The 21,693-nt window shown below is 41.4% G+C and overlaps 1 protein-coding gene across 1 annotated transcript in view; it reads left to right on the forward strand.

The window, feature by feature from the left end:
• The window catches only part of PGBD5 (piggyBac transposable element derived 5), a gene marked incomplete at its 5' end in the record, with an annotated part of 68,600 nt that overhangs the window by 38,850 nt on the left and 8,057 nt on the right, over window positions 1-21,693 (forward strand). The window contains 3 exons of the mRNA XM_083858555.1: window positions 7,507-7,687; window positions 14,307-14,504; window positions 20,397-20,502. Coding sequence (XP_083714681.1) covers window positions 7,507-7,687; window positions 14,307-14,504; window positions 20,397-20,502 — 485 coding nt within the window. The remainder of the gene's footprint in view (window positions 1-7,506; window positions 7,688-14,306; window positions 14,505-20,396; window positions 20,503-21,693) is intronic.

Below are 21,693 nucleotides of genomic sequence, written 5' to 3' on the forward strand. Positions count from 1 at the left end.
CTCTCTTTGCACTTCTTGTGTTGCTCAAAAGGAATGAGCATGGTTATGAGTAACTGTTACAAAGTGATGCCTGGTCCTTGCATAGCTCCTCCTGTCCAAGAAGGTTTCTGATCATTTTGCAGGAGAAGGAAGCACAGGATGCTGGTGAACCCCAGCACATGGAGAGCTGGCAGAACAAGGTATTCCCATAGTGCATCATCCTGAGGCACAGACCCATAGCCCAGACGTAACCCTCAGACAGTCCCTGACCCAAAGAGCCATCAATTAACAAGATGAAAGACAGTACAGAGATGGCAGAGAGTACTACAAAGGCACAGTCTAGCAATATTAATCACTCTGATAGGCAATAATGGAATTAGCTCATCAATGTAATTATTTGCTGAAAAAATGGTATCATGGTGAGGAAGAAATTACTTTATGGATTTGTATATCCTTTCCTATTCACTGAGATGAATTTTGTTTTCTGAGGCTATACTGGAGACTTTTCCCTTCCCACGCCTCCTCCTTGCCACTGAATATATGGACTCTGAACTTGCTTTTATTCCCTGGCAGAAAATTCTTGCAATAATGCATTTCATTTTTACTAATATCCCTGTGAAATATGTTACTCAGATTTATGAAGTCCTTGAGGTCCTTGTGCTGGGACTGGCTTTGAGTTTCCACCTTCCACTGCTTCCCATGAAGTGATGAGTCAGAACAGAGTAAGGAAAAGTACTATATCTCTGCATCTTGAGTCTTTCCATGGTCCTGAGGAAACAGTGATTTGCATGACAGCCATATTTAAAGAATGAAACCTGGATCAGGGTGGCCCCTGCCTGACAGGGTGAGAAAGGGCTTTCTCCCCAAAAAGCAGCAGTCTCAGTGAAGGAGTATGTCTGAGGTCACTCCACAGACCAATGGCAGAGCTCTCAGTGACAGCAAAGAAAACCCCAAACAATGTAAACACCATGCTTCTATAGTATAAGCTGTAGTTAATTTCAGATAGGTAGCTACAGCCAGCTCGAATACTTCATAATCCTATTGATTTTACAGAGTAAGAACTTCCAAAATTTAGATAAACTGAGATTGTGCCCCAAAGAATTTATGATTTCACAACATACCACATAAGTGCATTCAGTCAATGGGAAAGGGAGGAGTAAATAAACCTGGAGTTGGTTTTGTTTTCAAGGTCAGAGTTGCAGGAGGGTTAGCCATCTGTGCACTTGTTTAATAAGCTGCTCAGAAATGTTGGTGTTTCAGCCTATTTAAGTTTTGTTTAGAGATTAGTCTGAGCCCTTGCATTTCTTTAAACAGTGCCCTGATAATTCCTCTGTTGCTGGAAGGGCTGCATCTGGAACACACAGATGTAGCAGCTGCTTTGAGGAGGTTCTCAAGGTCAGGCTTTGTCTGTGAGGGGATCCCAGGAAATCTGATCACCTTCATTTGTCAGTCACTAGTGACTGGAAAATCCTATCTATTTTCTTTCTCTGGCTCCCACCTGGCTCTGGCTTTTTAATGCATGTGGTTCTGTAATGTCAGCATCTGAGAATCCCAGATCTCAGTTGAAAGTCAATTATCCTCTTGCTATCAGTGTTAACAGGAAAGTTATTTTTGCAGATGTACGATGGGCCAGTCCTATTCATTTTTATGGACTTTACTATCTTACCGTGTTTCTAAATGAACAGGAAACCAAGCCTAAATGCAAAGATCTCTCACAGTTTACACACAGTTTTAGTGTCTATTTTCAGGTGTAAATGAAAGTTATTTTTTGTTCCCATCTGAGCTGCTTAGAGGTTATGATAATAAAATTACCCATATAGTTGTGTCCCTTCTGCAGCTGTACTCACCCAGTGCAACTCTGCCTGGAGAAGGAGACTAAAAGCACCAGAGCCTCCTGTTTTGTGCACTTAATAGGTTTGCCATAGAAATGCCACTCATGGATCCCATCCCTTTGTGCTGGGTGCAGTAAGCACAACAACAACAAAAATCCCTGCCCTAGAAGGTTTAGGATCCAAGTGCAAGAAGGAGCAAATCCTACAGCAAATCTCTTTAATTCAGACACATTTTGGCTGCCCAGAGAACTCTGGAATCAGGCATAGTGCCACAGTGTTTCTTGGCTAATGCACATGGCAGCAATCTGGGACTAACACACTGCTAGGCACCAGTGTGCTACACCCTACTCCTGGTGAGCCTGCACCAGCTGGGCACTCAACAGCCTTGTGGTTCCTCCTTGGAAATGAGCTGGGTCCTTGATGTCACTGATTTGTCATCACTTGGTTCTGTCTTATGATTTTATGTTCTTTTTATGTAAGTATTTTCCTCCTTGAATTGCCGTGTGTTATCCTCTCAACAGTTACAGCACTTATGATAGTTTACACTGCTCTTGCCTTGCATCATTTATGTACCTTCCCACTTACACCTCCTCACGTACACACCTTCTCACAGCTCAACAGTAATTTTCATAGAAAAACTGAGCCAATGTTGTGCAATAGTGTGTCACCAGAGTGAAGCCTCAGTCATGGACCTGAGCTAGGCTGCCAGTTACACAGAAGGAGCCTGGAAAAGCAGCATTAAGAAGAAACAAGACCAGTGCATTGATTAGCAATTGCCTTTTAGGGATTGCATCCTTTCTAGGATAGAGCAAAAGTAAAGAGCCAGAGATGGTGGTGATTTCCAACAAGGCAGGAGAAGGGCAGCATGGAAAGAGGCAAACGTGGGCTTGTTTGACATTGGTTGTTGGATGCTTGGCTTCACAGGGCAAATGCAAGCATAATCACTATAGTGACATGGTCTAGGGAGAGCAATAGGGAAGCTTAGACCATAAAGGCCTGTCTCCATTTTCCAGCCCCATTTCCATTTGATGCTGCAAAGAAGAGGAAACTGGCAGAAGGCTGACGTGGTCAAAGCAAAGGGTTAGGCAAGTGATCTGAGGGGTAGAGCCCTGTCTTGATGTCAAGACACATTTCAGCAAGGCCAAAGGAAAGAAGGATGATTTGCAGTAATTGGGAGGAAAGCCAGGCAGTTCTTAGGTATTTGAAAGAAGAGGAAATGATTTATGTGGAGCTGTTAGAGAAAATGAATCTGCCTGACCTAGATGTGGCTGCCTGGGAGAAGGTACAGAGCAAAATCTGCATTTGTTGATCCATGGGTTGTCGGTCTGCCATGCAGGTAAGATGTTGTAGTGCCTTCAGTGACAAAGAAATAACAAGAAATCATGGCAAGAAGAGCAAAGAACTCTAAGCCATATTGGACTTGCGTTGTCAACTCTACCAGCATCTTTTTGCCAGTCTTACAAAGATCTTTTTAGAAACTTTGAAGAACATGTGCAGGCAGAACAGATATTTGTCAGTCTTCAGCACAAAGATGTTAGCTGTATCTGTGCGTGTTGATGCAGATTGAAATCATTGAAAATAGAATGCACATGGAGAAAAGAAGGAGACCAAGTAAAGAGCATTGTAGGGAACACCAGGAATTAGCTGGGAACAGGTTGGGAAAACTGTTCTTGTATACTCTTTAGAACATAGCCTTTAGAGTAGCAGAAAGAGAATGAAGAGAGGCTCAAACAAATGAAAATACTTGGTCTCGGTAAGAGTACCACCACTGGTGCCAATATCTGCTAGACAAGAGTTGGGAAGAGATCATTAAAGAGGGAGAGTGTATGAACTGCAGAAGTTTTAGGATGAAACTGGAGAGGAGAATCTCCCAGCAGTGTTGGTAATGGCAACAGTTAAAGGTGAGGTTTAGGATGAGAGGGCAAGACCAATTGAAGTGAGATGTAGAGAGCAGTGTTAGGAATGTGCAGTTGTGGGTTGGCTGTGAAGCCTGTAGAAAAAAAATAAAGTTATTTTTTTAATAGCTATTGAGGATTGAAAAATCATGACTACTTTACTTAGTTATTTTGCTTTATGACTATCGTCTAAAAACATGGCTTCTGTTTTGTGCTTGTTTAGGATCTGCCCTTTGTGAAATATTTTTGCACAATATATCTTTCAAAATCTTCCTTCTGTTTATTACTACCTCTGCCCTTCTTTTGCTTCCAAATGTCATCTATTTCATTTGAGAATTGTACCCTGGGGTGCTTCAATTATGTATGGAGGTGTGGAGTATTTGGGATGTGCTGTTCACAAGTGCTTTCAACATACCATCTGAGCTTTAAATATGAGCAGAATCACCAATATTTCAGTTTCTGGGGCATATTCTCTTAAATGTGCAATCAAGATGTAGCTTTTGTTCCTAAGTGTTCAGTTTTTTACTCAGTTCCTGTGAAACCTTATGAACTTTCCACAAGAAGGTAATGAAAACCTACTGCATTGAAAATATCTTGTGCAGTAGGGCAGCCACAGATAGAGAGAAGGCACAATTGAGTGTTTTGCTGTTCTGATAAACAACAGAGATTCAACAAATGTTCAACAAATAATTAAGGAATAAATAGAAGAAACACTGCTTGTTAAATATCTTCAGCCCATAGTCACCTCCTAAGACAGATAATGTCACATCTATACAAGTTATCCCAGTTGGTGCTGTAGATCAAATGTATCAGTAGCCATTAGAAAAGATAGACAGTGAAAGAAATGTCTGCAGATATTCAAGAAGCACTGCTTGGGCTCTCCTGCACAGAAACAGAGGATGTTTGCTGCCACCAGCTCCCATCTCTTATCCAGAAACAGTTGTTTAGCCTGTACTTCTGATGATATTTTGCTGTTGGTGCACGAGGGAAGAATACAAAATTCTAATGTCCCAGAACAAACCAGAAGGTCTTGTGAATGGGGTTTAACAAACATTTCGTGGAGCAGTTTCTGACTGTGCCTATGAAGGTCTAACAGCCAATTTCTGGCAATTGGTGCTTTTTCTGCAGATTCCTGACTCTTAAATAACACTTCTAATGCATTGCAGAAAGGCCATGGGAATGCTGTGGTCCTCAGTTGGTAGGATCTTAATGGTTTGAGATAGAATGAAATAAACTGGATGAAGGAAAATAAAGGCCATATGGGATCCTGGGCATTTGCAAAGATATTTGAAGCCATGATTTTGCCAGTTATCTGTACACAGCCATTGTTTCACAACAGCCTTTTTGCCTTCTAACACTGTGCTGCTGTTGCCCATCATCCCAATACAGCTGGGTGTGATAAAGCTTTGAATGATGCTTCTCCAATACAAGAAATACTGTGCAAAGAAAAAAGGTTGTTGTTGGATAGGTAAGGAAGTGCCCAAGGAGAAAAAATATTTAACATTGGAGGAGAAGGAGGAAAGGTTCAGCAGTGGGTATGGACATTTGAGTAAAGGGCACTGGGGAGGTGAACAGAGCAAGGGGATTGAGATTCATGGCCAGATCGACAGGGAATTCTGCTAACAAAACCTGTGAAGTGTGCAGTATCTTCTTGTGAAAGTAGTGGTACCTCAGTGGCCACTTGCATGGTGGGCACGCTCTCTAAAGGAGCTCCTTGCAGATGCAAAGCAGCCCACAGTGAGGGACCAGCAGTGCCAGAGGACTGTCCCTTGGAGAGGCAGCACTCTACAAGGAACAGGGAGCAAGCATGGAGCAGGAGACTCTAAGATTTACTGGATATGGGGAGGTAAGGTGTAAGACACTTTTATAAACATAGATTCCTGCTTTGTTTTAAGCCTGTCTGCTAATCCAAGGACAAAACTAATCTCTCTGTGTCTTCTGTCTCCACTGCCCTGTCTGTAGATTTTATGGGTTTGATGTGTGGTCTCTGTGCTCACATACTAGTAACCTGATCTTAATTTTATTGCCAATAATCATTAAATACCTTTGCTGTAAATTTGGAACAATCTGTTCTTTGAATGCATTCTACTGGCTCTCTGGAGCTCTGATTAATAACCTAAATGACTTATCATATTTAGCTAGTCCTCAGTCTTAGAACTGGAGAAAGTACAAATTTGACAGCTATCAAAAATGAGTGGAACAGAATCAGGGAGTCTGCAAACATTGCTGCCTTTGTCCTCATCTGGGAGCTGTTTTTATCAATAAAAGGGATTTATTTATTTTTTTTTTAATATATGATGTATTTAAGACTTCCTTTTAATATACACTCTACTTTTTGGAATTAGTGTGCATTTGTCCTTGCACCAACTTTGTTTTCAGCATGTCACTTCCTTCAAAATACAAATTATGTCTAATTTCCCAGAAATTTCATATGTAACACATCCTGTTGAGGTCTATTCTATGATGTGTGAATTGCTAGGGAATATTACACAGAATAATACCAGTTCTGGGAGATGCACCATCTAAAATAGGGAGAGGCTGTTTAATTGAATTTTGTTCTTCTCTAAGATCATTGAGTTACAAATTACTGGGAGCACTAGTGCAAACACGAGCATTTTTGTTCTCTGAGGATTGCTATGAATTTTCATTTGTAACAGGGTCTGTTGGTAAGAGAAATAAGCTATACAGAAAAATAATGCTGCATGTTTTGCATGGTTGAATTGTCATACAAATTTAACTAAGTTCTCGTGGATATATCACTCCAAAAACCAAGGCAAAATTACTTTTCCCTTCCTCTGAATACTGAACAAGTTTCAGTTTTTATTTGACAGGTAGAATTTTCTGTAATGCATAAAAGATTTGAGTATTTCAGAACCACAGTCACGAAGGCAGGCCTGGACAAGTTTTTCTGAAAATTTGCATTTGTTTGTGTATTTAAATCTTTGCAAGTTCCATGGTATTACTTGTTACTTTGAGTAACAAAGTACAGTGTTTGCGTCTTCCTATTTCTCTTTCCAGCAGCTTATTTCTGCTAGCTGTTAGAACAAGATGAAGGTTGGATGCCTAGCTGGCTTTATTAAGTGTTGAACTGGGGTGTAATTTGTGCTTCTAAATTCTGTCAGTGAAATAAAATCAAAGGCTTGCATACAAACAAAGCGTTACACATTTTCTCCCTCTGCATGGTTCAAACTGGTTTGGTGGGTTGCTTCCAAATCAGGATCTATGTAAAGGATCTAAGTGTTAGCACTCTGCCTGGAGAATTTGATGAGGGTGTTCTGGCTGGTTGGGTGTGCATTTTGCTCATTTATGGAGGTGCACACACACTTGTGACACATCCTGATGGTCACTGCAAATGGGAAATAAATCTGAATATTAATGCAGTGAAGGTAATGGGCCATTTCCTTCTGGTCATCATTACACTGGCTTTTCTTCGAACTGAAGTTCCCATGCACTCCTTTTGCTGGCAGCAATGAAACCTATGCAGATTCAGGATAACATGTAATCCCAGCTATGACTGGAGTCTTTTCCTGCTAAGCAAACAGTCTCCGAACTGCATAACAGTGACAGGAGCCTCAGAAGTGAGGTGAAGGATGCTGCATTTATCAGTAGTTGTGCCAGCTAACCTGAACTGTTTTAAAAGCAACAGGCCCTTGAGAGGGACTTTAATTAGCCTTCATAACTAGTATCTGCTGCCTTCTTAGCTTGTCTCAAGCTGAGCTGTGCAGGTGTGTTGGGAATTGCATCTGGTCCCTCTGGATTCCTTATAACCTTCTGACTTTTCTTACCATTTCTCGTTTAAGATTTATGTCCATCTCAAAGAAGGGAGTGGTTCTGATGGGTTGGATGCTTTGAAGAACAAACCACAGCTTCACAGTATGGTGGCCAAAAGCCTTTGTCAGAATGCCTCTGGGAAGAACTACATCATCTTCACAGGCCCAAGCATTACCAGCCTGAATCTGTTTGAAGAATTTGAGAAGCAAGGTGTGTATTGGGTGACTCGCTGGGTTTTAATGGTGACAGACCTAGGGGCCTCATGCCACTGAATTAAAAAAAAAAAATCCAAAAGTCTTCACTGATACTTCAATTCCTTGTATAGATAAGTTGTTCATCTCTAAGAAAACCTCTCATTCAGGAGAAGGTACAATGTAGAAGACTTTCTAAGTTGCTCTTTAAATCTTCCTTTTTAAATCTTCAAAATGAGGATGTAAAAACTATTTTAATAAGGTTATTTAAAGTGCTTGCTTTTGGTCTTTGATTTAGAAACGTGAGGTCAAATCTCCTATGTGACCTGGGGGACTTTTCAAGGAATTTCCTATCTGCCCATGATTTTTCTTTTCCTGTTGTGAAAGATGAAGGGTGGGATGAATCCTTAGAGATGCAGCTTAGAAGTATTTTTTGGTTTAATATCTGTTAAAGATGTGTTTTCTCTAGAGGACATTTTATGCCTTTGCAAAAGCTCTAGAAAAGTTTGCTTTATGTGTGTTTTGGGGGATTTTTTGCTAGTATCAACATACCTTGATAGGAAGAAATTTTAGTTTTGAAAGCATAATAAAACTCTCCATTAGCAAAAACCACACTTATCAGTGGAGCATCCACTGGTACAGCTCTCCCAGGCAAACAGCAATCCCAGGTCATCCCTTCTGTCAAATGCCCCCTCAGTCTGAGCATGGAAAAGCCATGTGTTGCTTTGCTTTCAGCAATGCTGAGGACTTGTGACTCCCCTGCAATTACAGGATCCTGCACTCTTGCCAGTCAGTTCTAAGTCATTTCATGTCACTCTGGTCTCCTCCTCCAGTCAGCACAGCCTTTCAGAGTGATGTGGTGTGTAGAATAGATCCTTCCAGCAATGAGGCTGGAGGCTGCCATTATGCATCACAGCTCAAGGCCGTTTGCTGACACACCACTGCTGTCCAAGTTGGGGTTTTTTGTCATTGCAGAAAATAAAACCCACGCAAACCATTATATTAATGAACCATGGCCCAAAGCAGGGAAGTCTGGGAATTGAGACAATATGTTAATTCTCATTTAAAATGAGGACATCAGTGAGCTGCACCAGTTCAGCACTACAGACTGTGCTGGCACTGAGGGCTGCATCTGTTGAGCCCCATGCAGGACTTAGCTCCTACATTAATTTAGGCAAGCTGGAAGTTCACTGGCTACAGTGGAATATCTGCATACCTCATAAAAGAGCCATGGTTTCCCAAATGCTGCAAGCCAAATGAGAAGGGAATAGAGCATATTTATAGTGCACTGGAGTTTTTCCTCTGAGCAGAGACCTATCTTTGTTAGATGGCTTTTCTCAGCTGATTATAAGCATTACATTTTTAAGACTACCAAACCAGTGATGCAAAATGTGAGTTTAAAAAAATGCAGAGGATAGCACACATACTCTTTGTTCCTGAGATGAAATGTTAGGTTTAAATGTAAAGACTGACAGCTTGACTGAGTTCATCCTTTATGCTCAGCTGGAGAAGGATAAAGATGGTAAGGCATGATCCATTTGGTCAGTAACCCTGGTAAAAAAGATACATGGCTACTAAACCAGCTGAGTGTTTATTACTTGCAGATAATAATTCAAATTGTTCATAGAGTTGAATTATTCATAGGCTTTACACTGCACAGATCATTCAAATTAATGATTTCTAGCAGGTAACAAATTCAGTAATGTCTTTCTAAAACATGTAATTTTGACTTACTATCTGATCAAATATGCTAATGCAATACTGAGATTTCATTTTGGTTCCTGATTTGTTACACAGCTTCATGAGACTATAATCTCTGACAGCTGTCTCCAAAATCAAATTTCAGATCTGGTACACACTATCACCTTCCTAGGGGTGGAGCTATAAGATAGGTGGGGGGATGGACACTAAGAAAGCAGGTTTATTGGCTTTGTAGTATAGCATGGCACTCCTACATAAAGAAGATCATGGCAAGAAAAGTGTTTCTGTTTAATAAGGCAGTGGGATTGCCTGCATTTGTCATGAGCTGCTAGGGGCTAGCTCAGAGATTTTGCAAGGTACCATTGAGCTGGAAGGACTGTGAGACACTGGGAGAAGTGAGATGCTTGAGATGTCAAGCTGTGGTGAAGTCAGGAAGATCCTTGGAGGAGATGGTGTTTATTGACTCTGCTGCAAAGCAGATTGTGTACTACCAGCACCTGCTGGGATCCTGCTGCATTAGCAGTACATTTGGGGAGAGGCAAGCAAAGAAGCCTGGACTAGACAGAGAAATCTCTCCTGATCTACCACAGAGACTCCTTCAGCAATGAAGTCAATGTTGGGATTTTTTTGATGTGTGACACTTTTTTGGTGTGTGACTTCAGCTAAACCTGAACAGAGCAACACCATGACCAGAAAGTGTCATGAGAGCCTGTTGAAAAACATCTATGCTCAGTTGCTCATGACATGCTTAAACTGATAAATTTACTTTTTTTTTTGTTCAAGAAGATTCAATTTCTGGGCTAGAGCAGGACCAGTGATAGAAAGATCCCATTGAGAGCCAAAACCAAAAAGAAACTGGTATTGATCTTAACTGCTTTCTTTTGTTTGGTGGTTTCATGACTATCAATGAGAAATAGGGGAAGATTTAGATAAGTTCATGCTTGGAAGCCATAGACTTTCTGGGAACATGAAAGTTTTAAGGTAACTAAAGGCAATTCTGGAAAAACTGGGAAGTCACCCACTAAAACTCTATTAGTTCCTCTCAAAATTCTTGAGTTTTTGGGGGATTTTTGGGGGGAAGGGACTTAGGGTCTTGGTAACCAGCATGCTGAACCTGAGTCAGCAGCATGCCCTGGCAGCCAAGTTGGTCCACAGTGTCCTGGGCTGTGTTAACAGCAGTGTAGCTCAAAGGAGGTGATCGTTACCTCCTACAGTTTGAGACAACATGCCCCCAGGACAAGAATGTTCTGTATACAAATGTACTCTGCTGTGGGGAGGGAACTGTTTTTGTTCAGGTTGAGAAGAGGTTTTGTGGGGATGCAACAGCGGCCTTAGGCTACTCTATCCTGAGAATGGAGCTGGGTCTTTACATTGGCGCATTGTGGAAGGACAAAAAACAACAGATTTAGGCTCAACGAAAAAGATGTTCAGACTAGATTCAGGATTTTTTCCTGAGGGCAGTGAAGCAGAATGGCCCAGACAGGTTGTGCAGTCTCTGTCCTTGGCAGTTTACAAGCCCAGACAAGATAAAGCCCTGAATGGCACTGTCTGGCCTCAGAGCTCACCCATCTCTGTCAGGGGTGGGACTAGAGACCTCCTGAGTTGCTTTTCAGCCTGAACTATTCTTTAATCCATAGGATTGTGATCCTGTTAAAAAAAATTGTCAAATCTTAACTATCATTCACTTTTCCACACCTAGCCCACAAATGCATTATTGTTAAAGACAATAATGCTCTCTCTTTATTGAGAGCCTGTGGTGTAGCACCTTCACTGTACCACAGTAGACAATAGTGTGCCTTGTAATATAAAGGGATGTCAGTGAACATAATTCTAAGACCTATGTGAGGATACCAGGGACTGAGAAACTTCAGAAAATAAGACAGAACACTTTGATCTTTTTCAAAATTGAAACCCTGAATAGACTGCTTTTTATTTTTCAGGGGATATACAATGAATTTCTTTCACTGGCCTCTGAACAGAACTGGAAACCTGCACTGAAATGCCCCAGATTCTCTGTTCTGTGAGCAGACAGCTGTCACTGCTGTTTGCTGTGACATTCATTCATAGTCACATCCCTTTTTCCCTCTCTAAGCACTTGTCCTTTATAGAGGACAAAACCTCCTAAAGCCCTGTGTTCCACACTTCCCTTAAACATATGATCCCTGAAAGTCCTTTTTGCGTGTTCTGAACCTGCAGGAGCAGCTGGCTCTGTTCTGTAGAGGGGCTGGTGTTGGCAAAACTGCAACAGCCTGGTTGACCATGACATTCCCACAAGGTTTGCAGGATCCTGCAACTCCAGCACATGGACTAAAGCAAGCTCACTTCTGCTCCTCACAGCAGCCCTGCCCTGGTTTCCTAGCTCCAATTTGAGCTAGTGTTGCATGCAGAATAAATGATTGCAGAATGTGTATTTTTGCCTGAATTAGCTCAAGCCAATGGCCTTTGTGGACTGTACTAGTGAAGATGTGGTGAAACAGGTTTCAGCACAAGCTGTCTAGTGGCTGGAAACTCTAGGAATGAGTTTTGGGTGACTACACCACATTTCTTCTTCTTTGCTAAACTATCTTAGGTGTATTTATTTAAATTGCACCTACAGTTTAGGAAGACCAAAGAACAACCTGTTTCCACTGACTCCTGTGTTTGCCGCAAACACCTGTTGTGATTCTGATTTAATTACACACAAAAACTTCATTGAGCCAGATGGGTGTAATTTTTATTGCTTCTATTTCTATAGAAACTGTGTGTTTTTTAAAACCCCTACAGTAGATTAAGGGTTTCATCCATGATGAGAGATACTAGTAAATCTGCAGAAGTGCTACACTTTTCTAGGCTATACAGCAGGAAGGCTACATGATGTGTTCCTTAGAGAGAAGATGGTTCCCATTATTCTGCGTGAGGAGTGGAACATCTGCTGGAAGTTTTCTGCAGGCTTATTGTTCCAATAAAATGAAAGGCTACAACTAATTATTATGGGATCTCAGAGATGGCTGTTGCTGTTTTGAAACTCTAGCACAACAATGTAGTTATTAGTTTGGTTTTATTCCATTGCAGCCTCCTGGAAAAAATATCACATTTCAATGAATAACAAACTCTGGGCAGCTAAGGAAATTCTTCTCAGGTTTGCTTGTTATCAAAGCAGGAAGATCTTCATATTGGCTAGAAGAAAGCTTTATAAGTGTTTGCTATGTTAATGGCAGAGTCTGCAGGTACATGACCTGCACTGTTTGGGTGCCCCTGAGCAACAGAAGAAATTTCTAAGAAAAAAAACCCATCAGCTTTCCACTGGAGGTGCAGTTCCCTCTGTAATGATTGTAAGCCTGTTGTCATCTGGCTTTTCTCATTTTCTTATGTGGAAGGAGCTTATTATTTCCAGGGACTGATTCATTCATCAGAAATAACTAGTGGAGTGCAGGTTTCTCCCTTGAGAACAAAGTTTTCCAGTTGCTGTGTTGGTTGACCTTCTTCTCTCATCAGTGGCTTAAATTTCTGATGGAAGAGCTGTTCCTCCTTGTAGATCTGCCCACAGCAACTGGACCAATGCATGAGTACATGCAATGAATTTATTAGTATTCCTGTAGTGGCTGTGAGCTGTGAGTGGATACTCAGCATGCCAGTCACTGTATGAAACAAGGACAAAGGCTGCACCTGCACTCAAGAGCTTAGAAGCTTCCAGAAAGACAGAGGTAGAAGAGCCAAATAAATGGTAATCCAGGAACAGAGGTAACATGTTCATGGAAACATAAGAACAGAGGCAACATGTTTAGGGGAAGCCAGACACTGCATTCTGACTTTGCATTTTCTCTGTAAGGATATAGTGCAAAATTCAGCATGATGAAAAATTTGATTGAGCAGACTTGGCTGACAGATGAGCTTTAAACCACCACAAGATGTGCACAGATGTCACCTGCTTCCATGCCCACTGTTTTTTTCCACTCAAATGGGTTAACGCAAAACTGAGGGAGACGATGGAAATTTCCATCCAAGATTTCTTTGAGTCAGGGAAAAAGATCTGCTTCTCTTGGACTAACATAAACAGGCTGTTAGTATTTCATAGACTAATGAAAAATTCAAGCATTGTTAATAATGTTGTTTACAAGCCTTGTTTGTGCCCACCTAGCTATATTGAGATGCATTTTGTGGTGTTAGATTTTATTCATTGCCTCTTTCACATATGAAAAGGCCAAGAAGCTGTGAGCAACAGACTGTGTCTCCTGCAAGAGCCTCTGGTGTCTGTGCAGGACAAGATCAGTGCTTGCTTTAGTGCCCTAAAATCAGTTTTCACTGAACTTGTATTTCCATCTTCTCCATCCTTCTGGCATATGCATTTTTTTAATCAACCAGTGGTTTCAGTGGTTTTTAGCTGCTTAAGCAGCATTTCCTTAGCAAAGCAGATGATGCAGGTGCAAGGAGTATTGAGCTAAAAATCAGGAACTCTGTGGCACCACAGTGAAACAGTAGATGAAACTATTGTGAATTAAAGCATCATAGGAGTCATGTAGGAGAATTTATTTCAGTTAACAACTGAGATGCTATAGCTTTCCCTACCTCCCTGCTCCCTCCAAAATTTATTCTTTTGGTTAAACATCCAAGACTCTCTTGGATCATAAATTCTGATGTGTGCCACTGTGGGATTTTTGAGACCAATTTTAAACATGTTGTAATGTTAAACTCAGATTGTAGGTGTTACAACTGGGAATATACCCTGAATTATTTTTCCTGTTGTTTCATCATGACAGTGTAGGAGGCATCAATATATTTAAACAAGAGATCAGGCTTTTTGCACTTGTCTATAGGACACAAATATTTGGCTGGCATATCTGTTGGACTAGAAGGTTGTAGGGCAAGTTCTTTCAGAGGTCCTTCAGGCTTGCTCTGCTGGTTTTGCTCTCTGAGAGTGTGCAATGGCTTGCTGATAGGGAATGTTTGTTCACATGCAGAGATTTACTGCTGTGGGTTGCTGAGCACCAGGAAGAGTGACTGCACAGGCCTACCTCCATCCATGCTGAACAATTCTGCAACTCCACAGTCCAGAGGACAGTACAGAATAAGAATGAAGGGAAACATGTCATTGATTTGCTGGTACAATAAAGGGCACTTTCGTTTTCTGACCAACGCCTATTCTCCAGTTCAACAAGGTAAGCAATATTCCTACTTATCATCTTGAAAGTGCACATGTTTTATGTCACAAGCCAGAGTGAGTCACTGAGATTGATAATAACCCTGAACAAAGAGCTTGATTGTAACTGATCATACATCCTAGATAAGCAGTAGCTGTATGATTACTTCCCTTCTTTGTCTTCATACTGCTATTCTTTCTTTCCCATACAAAGATTAAAAAGCCTGCTGCTAATGCAGCCTCCTTGCTGGAGCTGGTGGAGGCCCTATCCTTTCATGTATAAAGACTATACCTTTGCTGATGGTCAGAGAAGAGGATTAATTACTGCATAAGATGATATTAGCCCCGTTTGCAAAACACCTTGTAGGATTGCTGCTACAAAAAAATTAATAAACGTCGTGATGTACTTTGAACTCCAGCAGATCTTACAATTAATTTTTCTTATCTAGTAAAAACTTAGTCACAAACAAGTATCTCTTTTGCCAGAAGTAGATATGATTAAGGTTTCCTGCTGTATGTTTAACTGATTTTGGCCGTTGATGAAAAGAAACCAAAACCGATAATTTGGATAATTCAAATAATTACAGAGAGCTTTTTGCTACTGAAATACTTTCCTTTTTGAAAGTATAAGATGGTTTTAAGAACATTTGAAAACTTCTGTATAATGCAATGACTAACTACTTGAAATTAGTTTTTCAGTGAGAATGTTGTTTTCATTTCTTACAATTTTTATGATTCAGATTTATGTATAACTGCCAGAGACAAATGACTATAACATAAACATTTAAATATAAAGCCACCAATTCAGAGACATATTCTACATTCATTTTCTGAATCCCAAGCAACCCTTCTATGTGTGTACAGATTGCAGAAACAAAGCTAAGAGTTACTGAATGGTAAGCTGAGAAGGCTGACTTAGTGTGTTGTTCAGTGCCTTGCTGGAAGGCTCATTGGCTTAGCAAAGCATGGCTGAGGAATTGTCCTGGGCATCCCAGCAGAGTGAGGACCTGGTGATTCAGATGGACTGATGTCTGAGTACAAATGCTGAAAACGTGTGTGAAGGAAGTATGACACTTGAAGACTCTGCTGAAACCAGTCTCTGGAGCAATGTAGGCCCTCATGAGGGGCTTTCACCATCAAGATTTGTGCTGTTTTCCTTGCGTTTTTTGCTGGATTTAGCAGCACTAACTAAATAAGAGTTATCACTACAAACTATTACTCTTTTATATAGATTAGCATGGAGAATTGGTTATAATTCATAAATATTAGGAAAATATTCTGCTTGTAAACATCACTGTTAACTGCCCTGTTAAAAAGAGGAGGACTGTGCTGGCAGCATCCTTTAAAAGCAGCACATGGAGGTGTGAGCTGTTGTGCTTGTGATTGACCTTGGGTCTGTTTTGGCAAAGATGGGATTGTAGGTGTGTGTGAGGTATTTATGATTACCACCTTTGTGTGTGATGGCCAAGGCTTTCCCAACTCATTGCTCACCAAATGCTGGCTGGGACAGTTGACATAGTTCACTGTGAATCAGAGCAGAAAACAGAGACTGGCTTTTTAAAGAGTGATGCTGGGCAGAGAGTCTCTAGCAGGGACCTGGGAACAGATGGAAGCTCGGTGGGAAGGCAAGAGACCAGATTGCTTGCCTCTGATTTGGCATTGCTAAAGTCAGTGCAGCAAAGATAGTTTAAACCAACTCAAGAGAAGCCGGACCACCAGTCTTCTCTAAAGCGTGTAAATGTAGAGGAGGAAGAGGAGAAGTCTGTGCTCCTTGAGGCAGGCCTCAAGAACACAGATGTGTTCAGCACGTGTTACATGGAGGAGGTGGTGAAATGGGGTTAAAACCCACATGGGGTAGTTGAACAGAGACTGGTGCCAGTGAGATTGTCTGGTAATGCACAGTGCATGTCTGCACTTGGCTGAGTGTAAATGTGCACGGGCTGGAGGAGGCCATGAAGCAAAAACCTTAAAAAAAGAAGGCCAGAGATGGTCAACAGAACACTTAGGATGAGAAAAGAGGTGGACACAGCTATATAATAATGAACTGTTTATTGCAATTTAAAGGAAAGTCAAGAAGGTAAATCTTGTCTGTACTTGGAGTACAAATTCCACCCAAGCCAGGGGCACCAGGAGGGCAGTACACTTGTCAGAGCAGATCTATGAATACTATTTTTAGATGCAGCAGGTTATTTATTATGGATGTTTTAAACCAGCATGTCATAATGCATCACCTCATTATAATACACCATCTCTTGAGGATGGGTCTAATTCCTTTAGTCTTGCAAACATATCCTGCTTACTCTGCTATCAAGTCTATAGTTTCTGCCTAGAACAAAACCCAGTCAATTTTTAATTGTCCTTAAACTTTAATTTTTCCTTGTGCTTGTATTACAGAAGAAGTGAGAAATCAAAAGAGGTTTGGGACCCCTAGAGATAAAAAAGGTACCTTATTCTAAAGCAGGTCATCTGTATGCTGGTCCAAATCTCCCCAGCTGTGGGACAAAGCTGCATTTTGGTTTTTCACTCTAGATCTGGTGCCCACTTCCCCAGCATCTCCATTTTTGTGCTCTAGAAGTAACTGCAATCTTTTCTACTTTTCATATGCAGTAGGATGGAGCAGGCAGCAACCTCACTTGCTGCACAGTAGGATGACCAGAATAACATCTTCAGCAAAAAACTGTTGAACCCAAGATCTTTTTAAGTAGCTGCTTTCTGAGAAGAACTTCCATAGGTGCTCTTCACCAACTAGGTCTACTTAAAAGCTCATCAATCACTAACTAAGCATAGAAAACAAAGCTTGGGCCACATATGCAAGGAATAAAGAGCTGCAGTTGGCATGTTAGCATCTCATAAGTGACTTGTGAGAAGATGGGAGATGTTGTGGAGCCATCACAATTGTCTGAAGCAGTTTTATGAGTCCCTGTGTGGTTCTTATTCCAGGAGAAGCTGGAGTGATAGGTGACTGGTGACCATCTAGTTTCCTGAAAAAATCGGCTTGTGAGATTGGCCCAGAATTGGAAAATCTGGGAAAAGAAGCATAATGTTAAAAAAGCATGTTTCAGAATGGATAAGCTTAGGGTTTCAACTTACCATTTCCATGTGTCCTTTGTGAGACTGCAGTCAGGAAGTTGTATCCAAGTATGGTGAGATTGGGGATGGGGCTGGAGGTCCCTGATGGGAAGACCTCGATTATCAGACCTTGTACAATGCTCAGTGTCAGCAATTCCGATAAAGAACTGTAAGAAATCAAAGTCCTGATAAAAAGCCAGATAGCACTTGGATCGGGCAATGTCCCTTCTTTTATACTGTTATGAAATCTCAGGGTTTGACAAGGTGGATGCAAGTGCTGATATTAATGGGACTCTCATTTTTTAAAAAGTATGATTCTAGATAGGGTCAGGATAAGTGTTTTGAGGAAACAAACATATGTAAACCTTTGTCTTTTGGCTTGTTTCATTTGAAGTATTATTTCCCAAGCTTTGCTTCACAAGCATACGGCTTAAAAAATTAAATTCAAAGGAAAAAGGGGTTAAAAGAACCCCAAACCCAAAAGCTGATGCCTTTCTATGGTGACAGGATGGAGGCTGGCAGTCGGCACCCTTTCCAGCATGGAAGCAAAGGCAGGCTGTGGCTGCAGTACAGGTGGTGTGTTCCCTGGAGTGCTGCCAGGGATGGGAACACAGCAGTGCTGGGGGAGGACCAGGAGGGGAAGTGTCTCCTCAGATGTGCTGATGAGTCAGCTGGCTCAGGACCACATGCCACAGAGACCTGCAGCTAGGAATGACCCCAGCTCTGGCAATTGTCTTCCCAGACGGGGAAGGTGGGCTATGGCTATGAAACAAGCCTAGGAAAGGCTAAAAATAGTATGCCTAAAAAGCTATTTATATTCTCAAAACAGGGGTATGTTATGGGGAATATAATAGAAAGTGACAGGGAGTATATGGTTCTGCCACTGCAATGCATTCTTTTAAAGATTATGAATACAAAGCAAATGGCAAGGGAAATACAAATCATCCAAAGAAAGAGAGGAGAGCAAGAGTAGAAAGAAGGTGATTTTTTTAATTTTTTATTTTGTATAACACTTGTACCAGGGACATACTTATCCTTCCCTGACCTGCCCTGATGAGATGACAAGTGATTTTGCAGCACTAGTGCAGCAGGCTGGTGGTGTATCAGTTCTTTTTACCTCATGCTGGCCAGATATGTGTAGGACTCATTAAAATAATCAAACCCACGCAAAATAATTACATGAATGTAATGAAGAAAATTTTTTGTTTGATTGGTTTTTCCCCCTGCTCCTTAGGCTACTTTTACACTCAGCTTGAGGAGGCAGAGGTGAAAGGAGAGTGTATTGAACAATTCAGAGGTAATATAATTTTGGACTCTTGAAAAATCAGACTTTAAACATCCCAAATAAATTTTTGCATGGCTCAGCTGTAACATGACATTTAGTATGTGTCGCATACTAGCTTCAAAATAGAGTCTGCCAGCTAGGACAGCACAGGGGGCTTGACAGAGATAATGGATGGAATGAGACTTCCAGCTGGAGGAATGAAATGGTGAAGTCTGTAATCAAAACGTGAGTAGCATTTAAGCTGATTGTAAAAGAGTTGGCAGAGGGAAGGCAAAGAAAGTTTTCTTGAAAGCTTGAGAAATGAGTAAGCCGAGGACTGTTGTACCTGTACTGAAACAATGCTGAGAAAGGATGCAACCAAGCTTGTGCTTCTCTAGACCTGGAGGAAAGGCCTTTGTTCCTGAGAGAAGGGAGCCTTGCCAGGCAGTGTGCCATAGCCATGGAGTAAGTGGTGCTCCATACCCTGGAGAGCCAACAATTGAAACCTGTGGGGGCATAAGGTCAAAATTTAGGGAACAGACTCCTATGATCTAAGTTTGTTTTACCCACCCTTCCTTGCTACAGGGAGTTTTCCCCAGGAAGGGGGAGGAAGGATAGGAGCAATAAATCAGAAAAGAGCTAGTGGAGTTTCTTAAAAGAGTATTGGACTTACAATTACTGCTGTAGGTCATGGTCACATGCTGTCAGAGACATGTGAGACCATGTGAGGAAACAAGGCCCATTTCTGGAGTAACCTGCTGTAGCACTGTCTGTGCAGAGTGGTTAGTAGAAGGCTGCAGGGTGATGCCTGTTGCCTTTCCACAGATTTCTGCAGTAGGCAGGATGGCTGTCCCCCACGACTAGCTAAATTACCAAGCCAGCTGACCAGGTAGGACAGGAAGCAGCACTTGCAGGCAGAGAAATGTGTGCTCAGCTCCAGTGAGCAGCCTACAGGTACTTCTGAGCTCTGGCTCCCCACAGCAGGAACCAGGCTGCTTTTCAATTCAAAGAGACTGCAATCACCCACCAGCTTCACTTCTATCTCCACTGAGTTCAGCCAGTTGGCTCCTTCTTATTGTATTTTCTTCTCTGTCTCAATTGGCACCCAGTGAACAAAAGGTAATGTTGCTCTTGGCCCCCATGGGTGGAGATAGGCAAAGGATTTAATTTCAAGGGACTAATTTGGGAGCTCTGGAATTCAAAGCATATAACAGCAAGTCACTGCTCTAGAGGTGACCACAACTTCTTGTGATCCAGAACAGGAGATACTGTCTGTAGGGGGCTACTGTGGCATTACAGCAATGCATGGGTTCCTTTGAATATATGGCAAAGATGTTTGTGTCTAATATCTTTTCATTTGCAACTGAAAAATGATCCCTCTTCTTCCCCTTCCACTTGCTCAGTGTACTACCTGTGGGAAATGAAATCAAATTAACATCTCTGTTACAGATAATTTTCCAGCTTTAGGAGGAAAACTGTCAATAATGTTTATTTTATAAGCCGTGTGTTGAAAACATATTTTTCAATTGCTAGAATTATGATGTCAATTTAAAACTGTTATGTTTCTAATTGATGCAGGAGTTATAATTAAGAGAAAAAGCGGAGAAATTCCATGCCCACTGGCAGTTGAAGCCTTTGCTGCTCACCTTAGCTATATCTGCAAATATGATGATAAATACAGCAAGTAAGTAATAAGATGTGCATGTTTGTGTGTACTTCTTTCACACCTTCTCTGTTGCTGCAAGGTTTGAGTTGTTCATGTTGAGCTGCATATGAGGGCCCAATGCTGCTTTCACTGAGTCTCTGACAGAACTTCTGTTTAAATCAAAGATCAGATACTGGTGCTGCACAAAGCAAGAACTGCATTGCTGGTATTGGTTTGGCTCTATCTACCCATCCATCAGTCAAAAAAAAAAAAAGAAATTTTGAGACACAGGTCCTTTGCATCTTATAAATGACACTTAAGAAGTGATGGGAGGATGAGCCAACAGACTGATAGAAAATTCAACAAGGGTCTATCAGCCCCACAGGTTTCTCAGGTTGGCTCAGCTCTCCACCTCTAGCAGTAGATGGTGTTTAGCTGATAATCTCTCCTGGTGATACTTGTGTCACCTGGAGCCAGAAGAAAAAAGACATTCAGTTATGCATGTGAAGCTGATCTACATGATGAGAGAGGAGAATGTAGAACTTTTGGCTCCTGAATTCCAGTTGGTGTCCTCAGTGTTAGCTCTTAATGTAGCAGGGAGGAACAGAAGTGAGTAAGAATAGCAGTAATGAAGCTTGGCTGTGTGAATAGCAATGAGGTGCAGAAGATTTCAGGAACTAGAGATTGAAAAGAGAGAAAAAGCAGCACAGATTTTTCGAGCCATTTCTGGGCAAGGCAGCAAGAATTCTGTAGAATATATGAAAGAGGAGGAGGTGGTCGTTGGTGAATGATACTGGGATCTGATCTGAGGAAATCAGTGCAGAAAAGAGCTGGGGTAGTAGATTTAAATGGTTACGAAAACAAATGAAATTAGGAAAATGGGAGAATGGGAAATCTTATGACTGAAGAGAGAATATTCTGGTAGTCCTAGAATTAGTCAGAACCTAAATATAAAGATGTCAGTCCTTTGTAGTTCTGCCTTGTGGTCCACCTACCAGCAGTGTACGCTCTCGCTCTACCCCCACATCCTCCCACCTACTGTTGACAGCAGCAGCAATCATTCTTTGCTCACAATAAACATGAGGAGAAGCAGCAGCAAGCTTCCCAAAACTGTAATGTAATGTGACTGAGGCTTTTTTTTTAGTTACAAATTGAAGGGATTCAGAAATACATCTCCCATCACAAGGATATTTGTCATGGGTAAGATCAAGGAATGTTTATCAGTACTCT

The sequence above is a fragment of the Zosterops lateralis genome (assembly GCF_965231275.1).
Source record: "Zosterops lateralis genome assembly, chromosome: 3".
Classification (NCBI taxonomy): domain Eukaryota; kingdom Metazoa; phylum Chordata; class Aves; order Passeriformes; family Zosteropidae; genus Zosterops; species Zosterops lateralis.